This window comes from Heteronotia binoei, chromosome 4, assembly GCF_032191835.1.
Source record: "Heteronotia binoei isolate CCM8104 ecotype False Entrance Well chromosome 4, APGP_CSIRO_Hbin_v1, whole genome shotgun sequence".
Classification (NCBI taxonomy): domain Eukaryota; kingdom Metazoa; phylum Chordata; class Lepidosauria; order Squamata; family Gekkonidae; genus Heteronotia; species Heteronotia binoei.
This window is the reverse complement of record NC_083226.1, coordinates 8,209,836-8,228,516: the sequence shown is the minus strand read 5'-3', so window position 1 is coordinate 8,228,516 and position 18,681 is coordinate 8,209,836. Positions and strand designations below refer to the sequence as shown.

At 45.5% G+C, this 18,681-nt stretch overlaps 2 protein-coding genes across 2 annotated transcripts in view; one reads left to right on the top strand and one right to left on the bottom strand.

Annotated features, from left to right (window-relative positions):
* Window positions 1-11,994, top strand: part of CFAP99 (cilia and flagella associated protein 99) — a 64,231-nt gene extending 52,237 nt beyond the window's left edge. The window contains exons 15-16 of the mRNA XM_060236329.1: window positions 2,869-3,040; window positions 11,599-11,994. Coding sequence (XP_060092312.1) covers window positions 2,869-3,040; window positions 11,599-11,757 — 331 coding nt within the window. The 3' untranslated portion in view covers window positions 11,758-11,994. The remainder of the gene's footprint in view (window positions 1-2,868; window positions 3,041-11,598) is intronic.
* Window positions 11,995-15,309: 3,315 nt separating this feature from the next.
* TACC3 (transforming acidic coiled-coil containing protein 3) overlaps window positions 15,310-18,681 on the bottom strand; it is a 32,063-nt gene continuing 28,691 nt past the window's right edge. The window contains exons 15-17 of the mRNA XM_060236290.1: window positions 16,228-16,334; window positions 16,013-16,133; window positions 15,310-15,441 (exon numbers count right to left, since the gene is read on the bottom strand). Coding sequence (XP_060092273.1) covers window positions 15,376-15,441; window positions 16,013-16,133; window positions 16,228-16,334 — 294 coding nt within the window. The 3' untranslated portion in view covers window positions 15,310-15,375. The remainder of the gene's footprint in view (window positions 15,442-16,012; window positions 16,134-16,227; window positions 16,335-18,681) is intronic.

Sequence of the window (18,681 nt, the reverse complement as noted above, 5' to 3'; positions counted from 1 at the left end):
TGGGTCTGAGTTCTTAAATGGCTGCCTAGGTCTTTTGATGCTGACCGGTCAGAAGAGATCTTTAAGGAAGGTCTCCAGATAAAATGACTGTCTAAGCCTAGCGGTGCTGATGAGTCAGAAGAGAGCTTCAGGGGAAGGTTGCTGCCCCGCATGTCTCTGCTCCACTTCCAGTGTCTTGGGATCTTAAAGTCCCAGCTTCTTTGTCTTTGCGTTCCCGTTAAGGAGAGTCTTGCCCTGTGTGGTCCTCCCAGCACCCATGAATACAGGTCTTCTTCTCTCTCCCCCCACCCCGTTCTTAGAACAACGTCTTAAATAATAAAACAAACAAAAAAACGTATATAAAACCCATGTCTAAAAACACCTCTCTTTGAGACTTCTCTGCAGCCTCCTAGAGCTCAAATGCATGGTCGTGCCTCACAGCCTGATAATCTAACGGAGTGATTTTGCCTCACGAATATTCTGGAACTTTATTCACGGCCTGCATTGCTATCCTTACCCAACTCCCTGTCTTCTTTGATGTCTCTTGCAGCAGACTGTGGAATGAAAGGCTCTCGGGGCAGCGACTTACTGTTGTTGTTACTGTGCAAAGCACTGAGCATGTGGGTAGTGCCATCTGTATTGGACAGAACCTTGTTCCTTTTAGATATTCGTACCCCTTTCTCTCCCTCCCAAAGCACCCCAAAGCAGCGGGGTGACATGATAGAGGTTTACAAGATGATGCAAGGGATGGAGAAAGCAGAGAAAGAAGTACTTTTCTCCCTTTCTCACAATACAAGAACTCGTGGGCATTCGATGAAATTGCTGAGCAGACAGGTTAAAACGGATAAAAGGAAGTACTTCTTCACCCAAAGGGTGATTAACATGTGGAATTCACTGCCACAGGAGGTGGTGGCGGCCACAAGCATGGTCACCTTCAAGAGGGGTTTAGATAAAAATATGGAGCACAGGTCCATCAGTGGCTATTAGCCACAGTGTGTGTGTATGTATAAAATTTTTTGCCACTGTGTGACACAGAGTGTTGGACTGGATGGGCCATTGGCCTGATCCAACATGGCTTCTCTTATGCTCTTATATCACACCAGTCTCCTCTCTTCCATTTCATTCTCTCAGCGACTTAGGAGGGGATCTCCATGGGACTTGCCCTGTGCACCTGGGGTGTTACCTTCTCTTGGGAGGCTCATGAGCATCTCCGGCACACAAGTCCAGCTGCGCTACTTTTCTCCAGGGCCACATGCACACGTTCCAGGAGTACAGGCAGCCTGCCTGCATACTTCTGAAGTGGTGCAGTGGTATTCCGTCTACATCTAAGGTGCATATGTGGATCTTCCACAGCAAGCGCTATTTGCCATGTTGCATTGTGTGTTCAGCACAAAACCAAGTGGAGAGGAGGAAGGCTTACATGGTGGCCTACAGGAATTGCATCCTATGGTTGTAAAGCTGTACCTAGATATGCTGGAGGGATCAGATGAAAATGTGTGATGGACTGCTTCTTCCTGTTGCATAATAATAATAATAATAAACTTTTATTTATACCCCGCCCTCCCCGCCTAGGCAGGCTCAGGGCGGCTAACAAGACATTTATGCCCCCGTTTTCCTCACAGTTCAAGGTGGTTTACAAGGATTTTTTTGTTTAATGCTTAAATTTTTTATTAATTTTCAACTCCAACCACCAACTTTACAATACAAAATATGAAACAATAAATAAATACAAACATCATACATAAGGCACTGTTATCATTAATATTATTCACAATGAGTGTACTCTTACGTTCTTCTAACAATGTATAGTTATACAGTTATCGTATATATTTCGGCTCTACCATCTTTCCTTATATTATATTACTTTATGAAAACGAGTTTCGATAGAACGAAAAGTTTATATATTTTTTTGGAACTGTGTTTTTCAAATTCTTCTTCCGAGTTTATATAATCAAAAAAGGGGAACCGTTTCTCTATAAAATTGTTGTCCTTGTGCTGTAAGTCAATAGCCCTTATTTGTATAGCTAATTTATCTAAAGCTGCTACTTCCCATACTTTGGACATCCATTGCTGCTTATCAGGAGACACATCACACAGAAGTTTGGCTGCCATCAATAGTAAAGTTGCAAGCTCTCTTTTCAACGAAGAGAGTTTTATATTTGGCCAGTAGTTCAAAAGAATTGATTCCGGAGTAAAAGGAATAATGCTCCCTACAATGTTGTCTACTACTTGTTTAATTTCTTTCCAAAACTTATTCACTTCCGGGCATAGCCACCAACAATGCAAAAATGACCCTTCTTGCCTACACTTTTTCCAGCAATCTGGGGTGGGCTTGAGATGTGATAGAAATAGCTTTTTAGGTGTCAGGTACCACCTTGAGAACAGCTTATAATTTTGAAGTTTTAAATTCAATGAATAAGTATTCTATAGCGGGGACTCCCATATATTCCGTCATTCTTCCAAAGTAAATACCCTTCCACAGTCTTTCTCCCAGGCTTTTTGCTGGGCTGTAGGTTCAGACCAATTTTTAACATTAAGTAGGTTGTAGATAGTTAATGTTAAAGTTTTAGCTTGCTTTGGACTCTTTTTCAACAAGTTTTCATATGGTGTTAATGGTTTGTCTATAATGTCTACAATTCTTGGGTTTATAAGGATATTTAAAAAGTATTTCCAGTTAAAACTAGAATAAAGTAACACACTACCATGTATTCAACACCAGAATTAACTCCCAATATGATTTTTATTTTAATAAATAAATAGTTTTCCTAAAAACCGGTAAGGTGCCAAAATCTGGCTGGTACATGCTCTTCTTAAATTATTACCATTGCTGCGTCAGTGATTTTACATTTCCCTCTGAACTGATGGGGTTTTTTTCTTCCTCACATTCAGACAGGAGGAAAAGAAAATCAAGCCTCAGCTGAGTGAGGGCGTTCTGAAAGATGAACGCGTTTTGGATCTACAGAAAAAGATTGCCGAAAAATCCAAGGAACGTAAAATGCAGAACCAGAACCTCACGAGTGTTTTCTCAAAGTACAACGAAAGGTCAAAGAAGTTACCAAGAGTAAGAAAGATAGGGTTTTTAAAAACATTGTTTTACACCACAATCCAATATCAGTTTAATCTTGCTTAAGCCTATTAACTTCAGTTTTTCAGCGTTCTGTTGGGTTGAATCTCCAGGGTGAATTCTGACATCACGATCAACTGTGCTTCTTCTTTACCGTGATCAACTAAAGCTAGTTGACCAAATGGATCATGGTTTGTTGGAGGATGCTAAATGACAGTTCTAAACTGTAGTCTGTACCTGGCTTATTAATTGAGGTTAGGATTAAGATATGGTTTCTCATCCTGTCCAAATCCAGAAATTCCACTTGAACATATGAAGCTGCCTTCTACTGAATCAGACCCTCCTGGGTCCATCAGTCAGTCTTGTCTACTCAGACTGGCAGCGGCTCTCCAGGGTCTCAAGCGGAAGTTTTTCACGCCTATTTTGCCTGGACCCTTTATTAGCGGAGATGCCAGGGATTGAACCTGGGACCTTCTGCTTCCCAAGCAGATGCTCTGCCACTGTCCCTCCCCATACTTTTTCCAGTAGCCCCTGACCATCTCAGCATCATGTCCACCAGGGGTCTCCACCATGATGTCCATGGGTGTCATGGCCACCCACCACCACCTCTTTTGGTGCCAAGTGTTTTTAGAAGGTGGGTGGGGGCGGGTGGAGCTTTTTCCTAGCAGGGCATCCAGTTGGCCATTGGAGTTCTGATTGGCTGGGCAGTAGCTGCCACCACAACACTGCATGACAGAACAGAAGATATTGATGTAAGAAAATACTTTTCAAGATACGTTCATTGTAAATGGAATCCTGTTAAGCAGAGCAACTGCTATTACTCACTCCTTGATTTATTGTGGTTGGCTTCGTCTCCTCTGGTGGGCATTTTGTGGCCATGTTCACCACTATGTGTCTAAATTGTAACGGTGCCCTCAGGCTCCAAAAGGTTGGGGGACCCCGATGTAAAGGTTACCCTACCTGTTGTCTTCAGCTAATACGGGGAGTGTCTCAGCACATGCCCTCCCCCAGGCCTTTTCTCCATGGCCAGCTCCCCCCTGATAGTGACTGGGCCTTGGGGGAAATGCTGAAAGGCAGCAGGGCAAACAGTCTCACTGAGTGCCACGTTTTCATTCAGCTTGCCAACATACACAAGAGGAACTGTTTCACGCAAAATATTGTCCCTGCCAAAGGCATTCGCAGCCTACCACCATACCCTTCTCCCTAAAGAACGCTTTGCATTAAAAATAAAACAATATTACGTTTCTTCACCAGTTTTAATTTTATTTCTGGGAGAAAACTAGTGTAGGAAATAATGGAGCCAAAGACGGGTGAGATGAGAGGTATGTGCAGGCCGCTTATCTCACAGAGCTTAGATGAGATACGGTATGTAGTCATCTAAAATCCACTTCTTTCACTGAATATCTAGGTTGCATAATCTAGGTTGAATATAGATGTGTTTTATTTAAAAAGAAATCAGGCTTATAGGAAGGAGAATGAAGTTTTCCATACTTCATAATGAATGTAATGATGATGCAGGAAACATATTTATAATAAATTTGGTTAACTTCTTCCTAATAAGAAAACAGTATTTTTTCTGCATCTGATAATTCAGAAACCCAAGAAGAACAGGCAGGTGAGTTGAGTGATTAACGGAGTTCATCGTGTTTTGAAACAGTAGCCTGGATTCAGGATATGAAATATTTAGGATCCTTTATTACTGCTTTTTTTAACCTGACAGTTCCTACGTAAGCTGCTTGAATCCTGCACAGGATCAGACACTGAATAGCAAAAGCTGCACTTTTTTCCAGATTTTCATTTCATGGGAAGCTCTGACTTTGCAGGGGAGAAATGGGGAGAGCAGGGGGGAAGAGCGGCCTGTGGCTCCATGGCCCTTGTGGGTGGGGTCTGCAGGCACTGTGGAACCAAGATTTTTTAGGGAGTGTCTGCAAAATGTTTTTAGAAAGCGGATGTGGCCAGATAGGGGCTACTGCCTCAGCAGGGCCACTGATTGGCTAGGGAGATCTGATGGGCTCTGCAAATTAAAACAACATTTTCAGCACAAGATGCTACCATGGCGTTTGTTTTATTCGCTCCTTCCTCTTTTCTAGTGTTTTTTTTAAAAATTCCTCTTGCTTTATTCTCCTGTCTCCTTTCCTTTCAAGCACTTTTAAGGTTCAAGAAGTTGGGTGAGCTGTAAGTCTTCTCCAAGAGTTCTCTTCCAAACTAGACATCAGATGTATCTTGACATACAAATTCAGCTATTTGGAGAGACCGTAGGCAGGCAGAACAAAACAATACTAGAAGTTGCTAGTTAGATTGCTTTACAATGTAGAAGCATGCCCCCCTACCCCTGAGATGTACTGTGTGCAATTCTGGTCACCGCACCTCAAAAAGGATATTATAGCATTGGAAAAAGTGCAGAAAAGGGCAACTAGAATGATTACAGGTTTGGAACACTTTCCATATAAAGAAAGGTTAACACGCTTGGGGCTCTTTAGCTTGGAGAAATGTCAACTGCGGGGTGACATGATAGAGGTTTACAAGATTATGCATGGGATGGAGAAAGTAGAGAAAGAAGTCCTTTTCTCCCTTTCTCACAATACAAGCATTCAATGAAATTGCTAAGCAGTCAGGTTAAAACGGATAAAAGTACTTCTTCACCCAAAGGGTGATTAACATGTCGAATTCACTGCCACAGGAGGTGGTGGTGGCTACAAGCATAGCCAGCTTCAAGAGGGGATTGGATAAAAATATGGAGCAGAGGTCCATCAGTGGCTATTAGCCAGTGTGTGTGCACGCATGTGTATATATATATTGGCCACTGTGTGACACAGAGTGTTGGACTGGATGGGCCATTGGCCTGATTCAACATGGCTTCTCTTATAATCTTCTTCGTGGTCTCTGTGCAGTCCCACACATGGGTTTTCCCGTCAGGACGAACCCTACCTCGGAGATTTTAAAAGCTAGCCTAGGCGTTATTTTTGGCGCGCACTCCCTTTCGCTCTGGGGAGCAGGCATCCACTGCGCATGCCTGGAGCGAGAGGGAGGCGCCCCACCCACTCAGTTTCTTTCCAACCGCCGCCCGGGATAGTCTTACCTCGCTGCGCTCCTCGTTTACCTCAAACGTCTAGCCTCCGTTTTTCTTCACTTTTCCTCTTCATTCTATTTCCCTCGCTATTTTTCTTACCAAGCCCGCGGATTTGTCACCTTCCGAAGGGGCAAAGACATACTTGGACTTGATTGCCAACATGGCCTCTGCACTTAACGTTACCCTTACCTCAGATGCACCCAAGGTAACAGACGTGGTACACGACTTGGTGCACTCAGATTTACCTGCTGGGTCTTTTCTGCCGATGTTACCGGTACACCTAGAGGCCATCAAAGAAGCTTGGGACAACCCAGCATCTATTCCCCCGACTTCAAAACGAATTGAATCTCTTTACAGGATCCAAGCAATGGAGTCGAAATTTCTATTTAGCCATCCAGCCCCGAACTCTCTGATAGTTCATTCTTCTTCTAAATCGAAACAGACTCGTCACCCTGTACCTCCTGAGAAGGAAGGCAGGAAATTAGACACCCTGGGAAGGAAAATGTATTCAATTTCTACGGCAAATGCCAAAATCAACAATTATTTAGCATACTTCGCCGCGTATACCCACAATATCTCCTCCCAACTAAATACGCTCGTCTCTGCCCTACCTGAACCTTCCCAGAAACAAGCCTGCAAGCTGCTACAGGAGCTCAACAGGGTTTCAAAGCAACAGATAAATACTATCCGCCACTCTGTGGGGTGCACTTCAAAGGCGATGGCTGCCTCAATTGCCCTAAGACGACACGCTTGGCTTCGGTCCTCTTCGTTGCAACCTGATCTTAAGTTTAAAATCGAAGACCTTCCCTTCGACGGCCAAGGTCTCTTTAATGCAACGACAGACGATATATTGACCACCGTGGACGACAGCCGCAAACGAGCAAAAAGGCTCGGAGTAGCGCAACAACAACAACAGCAGAGCTATAAGCCCAGACCATGGAAACCAACGCCGTTTAAACGTTCCAGATCTCCTCGACAATCTGAATACTGGAAACGTAAGGCTCCTCCTCCGAAGCAATCTTTTAACCAGAGACAGCAGAGACCACAACCACCTAAAAAGGCTGCGTCTTCATCAAAGCAGTCTCTTTGACTTCCTACCTTTACCAATTCAACACATTTCAAGACTTCTTCCATTTCACGAGAACTGGCAACAAATAACCACGGACAAATGGGTTTTAAACATCATTTTGAGAGGCTACTCGATAGAGTTTCAAACACCACCAACAAAACATCATTTTGTCTCAACTCCACCATCCCCTTCCCTTCAGGAAGAAATAGACACCTTAACTGCCAAAGCGGCTATAGAGCCTGTCCCAGACCAGTACCATCGGACCGGATTTTATTCCCGGTACTTTCTAGTTCCCAAAAGGGATGGGGGACAGCGCCCGATTCTGGATCTAAGAGCCCTAAACAAATTCATCCGTCACAGAAAATTCAGAATGATCACCTTACAATCGATTCTGCCCTTAATCCCCCGAAACTCTTGGATGGCACTGGTAGATTTACAGGACGCATACTTCCACCTGACAATACACCAATGCCACAGAAAGTTCCTGCGTTTCGCCGTGGGCAGCAACCACTACCAGTTCCGAGCCCTACCCTTCGGACTCTCCACAGCACCACGGACATTCACGAAATGTATGGCGGTAATTGCGGCATACCTCAGACAACGCGGAATTGCAACCTACCCATACATAGACGATTGGCTCCTCGTGGGAGCTTCAAAGGCACAGTTGATGAAGGACATTTCTATGACACTTGCGCTCTTAGCAGAACTGGGCCTCCAGGTCAATCATCAAAAGTCACACCTGACCCCAACTCAAGACATCCATTTTATAGGGGCTCGCTTGTGCACCACGGACCACAAGGCATACCTTCCTGTAGACAGGATATCTTCCATTCAGACACTGGCCACACAAATAATACAACAACCCAAACAAACGGCCTTCAACATTCAGCGCATGTTAGGACTTATGGCAGCGACGACTGCAGTTTTAACACACGCGAGACTACGCATGCGAACCCTGCAAATCTGGTTCGTCCGTGCGTTTCGGCCCCAACGCCAGTCTCAAAGAACCATCCTCACTGTTCCAAACCACATCCTCCCCTCACTCGAATGGTGGACAGTACGAGCTCACCTGCTTGCAGGAATGCCATTTTTAAGGCCAAGCCCATCAGCAGTAGTTACAACAGATGCCTCGAGGTGGGGCTGGGGAGCCCATCTCGACATACTCACTGTCCAGGGGCAATGGACACCGTACGAACAGTCGCTCCACATCAATTGTTTAGAGCTTCTAGCTGTTCACAGAGCTTTAAAATCGTTTCTCCCATCTCTTCAAGGCCGGCATGTACAAATTGCCTCAGACAATGTGGCAACAGTTTTTTATATAAACAGGCAAGGAGGGACTGCTTCCACCCGTCTTTGCAAAAGAGCAATGCACCTTTGGCACTGGAGTATTGCTCACCAGATCCATCTCACTGCGGTACATCTTCCTGGCGTCCAGAATGCTCAAGCGGACAGGCTGAGCAGACATCTCATCAACGACCACGAGTGGTCCCTCCACAGGTCATATCTTCTGCCAGTATTCCGGAAATTCGGAACCCCCTCAATAGATGCGTTTGCTGCACCAGACAATGCACAGTGTGCTATCTTTTTTATGAGAGGTCCGCCCTCACAACAGTCTGCAGGGGATGCCTTCATACAGACATGGACCGGTCCACTACACTTCCTCTTCCCACCCTTCCCACTGATAACACGATGCATACAGAAAATTCAACTAGACAACACAGATTGCATTTTAGTGACGCCATGGTGGCCACGCCAACCATGGTTCACAACCCTCCTCTTTCTGTCGAAAAATACTTACCATCACTTTCCTCCAGCACAGAACCTCCTGTCTCAGCAGAACGGCAGGGTTCTCCATCACGACCCGAACAGGCTTCGCTTAACGGCTTGGAGGATATGTTCTCAGACTTTCCTGAAGGAGTAAGACATGTTCTCTTAAATGCGAGGAAACCATCAACGAGAAAGTCATACTCCATGAAATGGAAAAGATTTTCCATCTATGCTACCAAGCATAACTTCAGACCTTTATCGGCTTCCATACCTCAAATCTTGGCATATACACTGCATTTGTCAGAAAAGGGCCTTACGTACTCCTCTTTAAAGGTGCACCTTGCAGCAATCTCAGCTTTTCACCCGCATGTACAGGGTCGGACTGTCTTTTCACACCCTGCTGCGAAATCCTTCTTAAAAGGAATCTTACATTTGCACCCACCATTGCGGCAAATGTATCCTAGCTGGAGTTTATCGCTAGTGCTAAGCCAACTAGTAAAACCGCCTTTCGAACCTATGGCTACGATACCGCTTCACCTTCTCTCATGGAAAACGGCACTATTAGTCGCACTCACCTCTGCTAAGAGAGCAAGTGATATTTGTGCGTTCAGAGCAGACTCACCTTACACCATTTTTCACCACGATAGGGTGGTGTTGCGGCCAGACCCTGCCTTCTTACCCAAGGTAGTTTCCGCATTTCATTTACACAGAATCACAACCTTACCTGCCTTTTTCCAACGTCCTACGGACAAGGGGCAAGAAGCTCTACACTGTCTAGATGTTAGAAGAGCACTCGCTTACTATATAGATAGAACAGCATCGTTCCGTACGGACTCCAGACTTTTTGTGGCCTACGGCCGCCTTAATAAGGGCAAAAAGATATCTACACAGAGACTGTCAAAATGGTTGGTTGCTGCTATAGAGCTGTGCTACAAACTCGCAAAGCAACCAGTCCCATCTGCCATACGAGCTCATTCCACAAGAGCTTTGTCAACGTCATCTGCCCTTGCCAGGGGTGTATCCATGGAGGACATTTGCGCCGCTGCCGCCTGGTCTTCCCCTTCGACCTTCGCCACGCACTACGCTTTGGACGTTCGTGCTAGGCGAGATGCATCCTTCGGACAGGCAGTGCTCCGCTCCATCTTTGACTAAGGAGGCGGTCTCGGCTTGGTGAGTAATTGCTTGCCTTGTAGCCTGTTATGTGCTGACTGTGTTGCACTAACCTTTGTGTTATTCTTTTCTCCAACTCTAGTGCCAGCACCCACCACCTTGCAGGTCAGCTTATCAGTCACCCATGTGTGGGACTGCACAGAGACCACGAAGAAGATAAACAGGTTACTCACCTGTAATTGATGATCTTCGAGTGGTCATCTGTGCAGTCACACACGCCCGCCCAGCCGTCCCCGCTGCTGGCTACTGGTCCTATACTACCGCTCATCTACTATGTCAGCGGCGGGGAAAGAAACTGAGTGGGTGGGGCGCCTCCCTCTCGCTCCAGGCATGCGCAGTGGATGCCTGCTCCCCAGAGCGAAAGGGAGTGCGCGCCAAAAATAACGCCTAGGCTAGCTTTTAAAATCTCCGAGGTAGGGTTCGTCCTGACGGGAAAACCCATGTGTGTGACTGCACAGATGACCACTCGAAGATCATCAATTACAGGTGAGTAACCTGTTTTTCTTAAGGCTCCCCCCCCCACAGTCATGACACCTTTACAAAGGCTTGATGAAACCTTGAAACAAACGAACAAAAAGTACACACCCCCTTCTCCTTTATTTGTTTCCCTATAGTTTGAAAGTTCTTTCTAGGCTGTTCGGAAATTGGGGGCACCGATTCAAAATTCCTTCCAAGGAGACTTTTGTCCAGTCGGTTCTAAACTTCAGGTGAAAAGCCTCACCCATCTGCCAGATCAGAGCACCAACTATGTCTAGTGCTAAACAAGCAATTACCTCCACACACACACCCCTCCAAGAGGATTAAAGGCAGTGAAAGGAGGATCAGTGGTGGTGTCTTGGTGGAGAGCCTGTTTCCTCCTCCCTTCCGTCATACCAGTGCAAAACTGCCATCTGCCTTCTGGGGAATGTAGCTTGGGATTTTATGGCTAACATAGACTAACATAGACTTGTCTTCAAATGGTATAAATCCATCCATAACAGAGAGCCAGTTTGGTGTAGTGGTTAAGTGTGCAGACTCTTATCTGGGAGAACCGGGTTTGGTTCCTCACTCCTCCACTTGCAGCTGCTGGAATGGCCTTGGGTCAGCCAGAGCTCTTGTAGTTGTCCTTGAAAGGGCAGCTGCTGTGAGAGCTCTCCCAGCCCCACCTACCTCACAGGGTGTCTGTTGTGGGGGAAGAAGATAAAGGAGATTGTAAGCTGCTCTGCGACTGATTCAGAGAGAAGGGCGGGGTATAAATCTGCAGCCTTCTACTACTATGGGAGGAAAAGAAAATCATTCCTGATTCCTTGGGGCAACGGAGGTGCTCAGTGAACCCCAATATAAAATCAGTAAGTTATTTTGCTCCTAGTGAGGCTATTCCACCATTTTTTTTTTCATTTTCACAGCTGCAGTGGCCCTTTTATGATGTCTCAGACAGTCGCACTATTTTACTGAAGGTTTTGAGTTAACTTTTGGCGGTCTTGTGTTTTGCTTCGACAGAAATGTCTGCAAGAAGATTACTGGAAGGAGTTAGAAGAAAGTCGGCAGCAGCAGTTCAAGACGCTTCAGCAAGAGCTCATGTCCAGAGAAGTCGCTCAAAACACAATGGCGCGCGAGGCCAGTAGAGCTGGAACCACCGTTTGTATATTGCGTTCCTAAGCAGACAAAACTGTTTCTTGCACATTTCTGTTGACATGACATGGCAATAATACAATATCAGCCTTTCAACTCCATTTCTGGAGTTGCCCATAGAGATACTGGAAAGTAGTTTTAAAACCGAATACGCCATTCTACTAAACTTATTAGCAGATGATCTTGTTTCACGCCAGTTCACGCTTTGTTATCTGATCAGAGCCTTAACTTGACATACATAGTTGCATATAAAAATGGGGAATGTATGAATGTTGATGTGCATGCTATTATTTTTCAAAGCGATTTCCCAGAAGCACTTTGCCTCCTCAGTTATGCTACACTGGACGAATTTCTAGCTTTGTTTATATTGCTTCGAATTCCGTGAAATTCATTCCGTGCGAAATGTAAGATTATTAAAACGCCAATACTATTGTCATGTGGACATGGTTCCAGTGTGCAGTATGATGAATGGGAGTGTGACTTAAGCTTCAGTGCAAACAGAAATGATGGGAAACCCTTAAAAGGCTTTCTCTGGAACTTGCAGGTTCTTTTAGATGCAGGATGAAGCAATGCATGAGCCACATCTAGGTGGCAGACAAGAAATCTTTGTATTCATTTTAAGTTCACAGTACTCATCCACTAGCTACGGCATAGCCAACAAGGCTGCAAAAGCACAGCTGAAACACAACCCTTCACTATCTTTGCTTTGCAGAGTTCCCTGGAAGTCACTGCTCACACACTGATTTTCCCCACATTTCACTTTGGCTCGCCACAGCTTCAGCCAATGTAGAAGACAGACTAGCTTTTGCCTCCAGAGTTCAGCCTCATCTAGCCAAAGCTTTCCTACAGATTTTTGCCGTTGTCTTATAATTTCCACAAAAATGGGAATCACAGACGGTAATAGAATCACACAGAATGACAGGAAACAATGGATAGTTCTCACAATAGAAGGAAATAAGCCGTGGGGTCCCACAAGGATTGGTATTGGGGCTGGCGATATTTTCTTTATTCATAAGACATCTGGAACTAGGGGTGAGTCATGTGGTGGCAGTTTGCAGATGACACAAAATTATTCAGGATCGTGAAAACCGAGGATAACTCTGAAAAGCTCCAAGAGGATCTTTGGTGGTCAAACTGAGCCTGTTAGGGGAGGGTGGGATATAAATATAATAAACAAAATGTGGCTCTTTCATACACATTGTGTAGCTCTTGAAGCCACCACAAAGTGGCTTGGAGAGTGCATTTAAAGTTGCTTTCTTTCCACCTCTTCCTCCTCCATCTATTTGTTTTCCTTCCTTCCTGTTTCATAGCTCTCAAACATCTGACGTTTTTGTGTGGCTTTTATGTTAAGCAAGTTTGGCCAACCATGCCCTAAGACCTTAAATAAAAATATTCATCAATACCTCCTTTGATGAGGATTTTGAAAGAACACCCCATTTTTATTAGCCCAAAAGGCAAACTCCTTGCCACTGAGAACCCCAAAATATATGGCTCACAGTGCAGGAATCTCCTGCCAAATGTGACAAGCCAAGATAGCAGGCAGGGAGATGAGCTGAAGATTATGTTAGCTACAGTAGTTCTCTATGGTCCTGGGATTTTTTTTTACCAATGTGTATGTATAGAAAGACCTCTTGTCCAATGATCTTTCACCTACAAGCAACCACTTTAGACTTTTCTACCTTGCAGATTCCAGAAGGGAATCCCTATTTTCACACTTCACTTTTGAGGAGTGACCTACTGGGACAGCCTGTCTAATTATACTCATGAGCTCCCCACAAGAATAAGAGGGAGCCAATCAAAGGTGCACCTTGGGGGTTCAGGACATGGGGTAAAAACAGGAGGAAAAAGGTTAAAACAGAAGATGATATTGGATTTATATCCCGCCCTCCACTCTGAAGAGTCTCAGAGCAGCCTACAATCTCCTTGCCCTTCCTCCCCCACAACAGACACCCTGTGAGGTGGATGAAGATATTGGATTTATATCCCGCCCTCCACTCCGAAGAGTCTCAGAGCGGCTCACAATCTCCTTTCCCTTCCTCCCCCACAACAGACACCCTGTGAGGTGGGTGGGGCTGAGAGGGCTCTCACAGCAGCTGCCCTTTCAAGGACAGAGGCTCAGAGCGGCCTACAATCTCCTTTCCCTTCCTCCCCCACAACACACACCCTGTGAGGTGGGTGGGGCTGGAGAGGGCTCTCACAGCAGCTGTCCTTTCAAAGACAACTCTGCCAGAGCTATGGCTGACCCAAGGCCATTCCAGCAGGTGCAAGTGGAGGAGTGGGGAATCAAACCCGGTTCTCCCAGATAAGAGTCCGCACACTTCACCACTACACCAGACTGGCTCTCCAGGACATAAGAATGCCTACGGACAAGGTTGAACTTTAATTCAGAGGTGTTTGAAGTTAAAAAGGGGGGGGGGAGGTTTCTCCCCACCCTTAGTGAGTTATATTAAATCCTAGTGAAGCATTTAGGATTTAGAACTGGCTCTTAACTTGACCAGCAGGGTGAAAGGTATCTTTTTTTAGACCCAGCTTGATTGCCTATTGGGATGCAAAGTGGCTTCAACATCTAGGCTAGACGGAGCGTGGCTGGCCTGTGGTAGCCCACCTTGAGTTCCGCCTTGGAGGAACAGCATTATTAGTCCTACTGAATAACTGGACAATTAGACTGTAGAACTTGCAGCAGACTGTAGGACTCCAGGAGTCCTGAGCAAAGACCACTGAGCCTTATAACTACAACAAATCTGTTTATGCAAGCTGAACCTCTTTTCTTCCAGTCAAGGCAGCTGTCATGATGGACTGACTCAAGAAAGCCACACAAGTCAGGCATGTTGTGTTTGTTAGCAAGGGATGGGCACAAATCAATAAGCAAATGGCAACTCAAGGGTACAAATTGGGCTGATTCATGCTTTCTTGAGAACCAATTTATGGAATTGCATCATCACCGGTCCAAAAATGAAATGCATTTCTTTTGAAGTCTTATCGTTCAATTTTCATGGTTTATTTGCAAGATTGCCTGGCACCGATTCAATCAATTCCTAGGCAACGTTGGAGGTTTGGGGGAAGGGGGGTGCTATAACTTGTACATTCCAGATCTAATCTTTGCCAAATTTTGAGGGCAAGTGGAGAAGAGCTTGAAGACTTCCAGTGAGTTTGACACCTCTAACTTATATGGGGGCTGGTTCTACACCTCTCAAACCAACAGAACAACAAACCAGTATGGGAACTCAAACAAATCACCATTTCCCCAGTCTCTACTTTTTGCCAAACCAAATGGTGGTAATGGTCTCCGAAGGAGTCTGTCTCCTTTCATAGGGAAACTTGCTGCAATTTCTTCCATGAAGAACAGCAGCTGCTCTTGATCTTCGCCAAAAGGCCAAGAAGCGATAGATGCAGAACAGCTACAAATGCTGAAGTTAAGTTTTATTTACAAAAGCAAATGTTTTCAAGATTTTCAGTTCACATTTATTACTTTAGAGTGACTTTTATCCCGCCCTCTCTGCAAGCAGACTCAGGGCGGCTAACAATCGGTTCAAACATCTATAATTACAATTTAAAACCAATTAAATACAATTAAAAACATTTTTTAAAAACACTTTCATTTTAATTAAACAAAAAGAACTATTTACAATGCATATTAGAACAGATTTACTTTTTCTCCATCCTCGAAATCAAGTCGTCACAGATTTTTGTGAGTTCGTCATTTTCCTTCACCTGTTAAAAAGAGTTGTATACAAATTACACCAAGAATCGGCCACCCGATCCTAAAACAGTTACCTACAGATCGACAAGGGGGGGGGGTTGCTATAGATAAAGAGCCTTATTTTTAACCGCCAAAAACATCAGTCATGTTGCCAACTCACAGCTGAGAAATTCCTGGAGATTTTGGGAGCGGGGCCTAGAGTGTGGGGTTTGAGGAGAACTCAGATATAGAGTCCACCATTCAAAGCACCTATTTGTCTGCAAGTGAACAGACCTCTCTAGTCTGAAGATATAATTCTGGGAGATCTCCAGGCCCCACCTGGGAGGTTGGCAGCTGTATCCATAAGGGATTCCAGAAGGTCCTGTGGACTACAAGAATGAGGGGAAGGCAGTAAACGCTTACGAGGGTTCATCTGTCAGCTTTATCTCCTTAGTCTTTATCTGTTCTCCAAGCGGAAGAGAGAAGTCCTCTTCCGACACATCCATGGAGCTAGATTATTTCATATGACACTTATTCCCTTGCAAGTCTGGAACACTTCTATCTAAGAGTGGTCTAGGACCATCACCGGGACTTCAGACTGACCTTCTGCTCCATAAGCCTCTCCAGTGACTGGACTCTCACTTGTTCCTTGCGCAATGCAGCCTGCAGTGCCATCACTTCTGCTTTCGCTTTGCTGCTTACTTCAGCGATCTCTTTATTAGCTCTAAATTGAGAGTTATTGAGGCCCATCAGTCATGCCAGATAGACGAAGACCACAACCCACGACACAGCCAGATCCCCCACAATCTCTTACGTACTGGCATAGCTTTTCTTCTGCATGTGCTTTCAGGGCCTGGTACCTTTGCTCTTCCTTCTTAGCTCGGGCAGCATAGTCTTCAACACACTTCTTCAGAGCCTCTTCATTCTATTATTAGATATTGATATACAGAATTACATACAATGGCATTCCTCAACCATCAGGCACTTAGGATGTCTAACTAAAACTGTTACCAATTTCAGCGCTCAAAAACAAAAGCAGACGGGAAAATAGCAGAGAGCCAAGAGAAAACCTATTTCCAGAGGAAGAGACGACACAGGATAGGCAACAGCCTATTGTTTTCTGTGGCCCCAGAAGGTAGGACCAGAACCAACGGATTGAAATTAAATCAAAAGAGTTTCTGGCTCAACATTAGAAAGAACTTCCTGATCGTTAGAGTGATTCCGCAGTGGAACAGGCTTCCTCGGGAGGTGGGGGGGCTCTCCTTCCTTGGAGGTTTTGAAACAGAGGCTAGATGGGCATCTGACAGCAATGAAGATCCTGTGATTTTAAGGGGAGGTATTTGTGAGTTTCCTGCATTGGACTAGATGACCTAGGGGGTATCGTTTCTAACTCAAGCCTTTAGGGCTAAAATGCTGTCCCAGGACTGTTTCAGAAACTACTCAAAAGCAAAATTGTCAACATTCTAGCCAACAGCCAACAGAAAGGATTTCATGGAACAGTCCTTTCCTTTCCACATGTAGCCACCTGCACTCCCCACAAAAACCAGGTTGCTTACCTGTAACTGATGATCTTTGAGTGGTCACCTGTGCAGTCACACACATGGGTTCGGGCCCTTGCTCGAAGCCGTCCTCGGAGAACTCCAATAGCAGCGTAGCGTGTTTTGGCGGGCTCCTCCACTCTGGGGAACGGGCACGCAGTGCGCATGCCTAGAGCGGGGGAGGAGCTCCCTCTCCTGCTCAGTTTCTTCCAGCCGCCGCCAGCAGGTCCCGACAGGAAAGAAGCAGGAAATGCCAGTGGTGGGGAAGGCTGGGCGGGTCGTGTGTGACTGCACAGGTGACCACTCGAAGATCATCAGTTACAGGTAAGCAATCTGTTTATCTTCTTCGTGGTCCCCGTGCAGTCCCACACATGGGTGTTTAGCGAGGTGAAGTACTTGGATGGCGGGTGCTGGCAAATGGAAAGCCAACCTAGAAACAAGCACAGCTTAGCAGCTCAACTGTACGGTGTCTTATAGAGTAACAGACAGGCTCACCTGGAATCCGTTGCAGGATCATTAATGGAGCACTGATAACACTGATGGGAGGAAGAAGGACGTGATGAGGAAAAATATGCTGAGGTAAGGAGCGAAAACAACGAGGTCTGGCAAGGCTGGTGGCGAAAAAGAAACTGAGCAGGAGACAGAGGCTCTCCCCCGCTCTAGGCATGTGCACTGTGCACCCGCTCCCCAGAGTGTAGGAGCCTGCCAAAACACGCTATGCTGCTATTGGAGTTCTCCGAGGTCGGTTTCAAGCAAGGGCCCGAACCCATGTGTTGGACTGCACAGGGACCACGAAGAAGATAATTGCATTTTTTTTCTACTGATACGTTAGGTCCAGGCTTTCCTCTTGGTTCACGACAACTTACACTAAAGCCCAGTAAGCACAAGTGCTCATCACTGTGCTCCATCTACTTTAGTAGTGCACTGAGTTCCTGTCTTGAAAAGGGTTTTGGAAGCCATGTTGAGGGGTTAGCAAGGAGCCAGCCACAATGGGGCCAGATAGGTCAGCGGAAACTACCGCAGTCTTGCAAAGGTCAAAGAACGGCGACACATCCAGCAAAGAAAAACGAAGGGGAAGCATCCTCCAGAAACAAGGAATGTCAATGAAGTTGAAGTGGGCAAGAACGGATCTGACCCGTGGACCCTGGGGAGAAACCCACCCACATTCTGAGTTTTATGTGTGGGAGATTTTTCTCTCTGGAAGTGGCAGGGAACCAGTACAATGGCCTGCTAGATTACATCTATCATATATATACTAATGGCCCTGGTAGGAAAACCAACTAAGGACTTTGGTGCTAGGAAGTCTCCAGGTGATTTCCCATAATGCCTTCCAGGAGGGCAACCTGTACAGGTCAAATCAAGGGGGTGGATGAGTGGTGTAAAGTGGGTGGGGATAGGGGGTTTCCTTGCAAGGGAAAGTTGCTCTCTTTTCCTTTAGATGCTGAGCTGGACCGACCTCTTTGCCTTGAGGATGGAAGCAGGCAACCATCTGTTCTGTGCATGCGGTCTTCCCAGGTAATGCAATGTCGACCTTGTCACTCTTTAAGGTTATTAGTGCCTGTCCTGATTTAACATCAGTTAAAGTGTGCATAAAACAGGGACAGTTTTCTTTAGAAATCCATTTGCAGATCTAGTGCTGTGCTTAAGGATGCCTGTAAGTATTTTCTTTCCAAAAAACCATTTCTGACTTTGGACTTTCAATAAATCTTTTGGTTTTACTTTTTTACTTAGTCT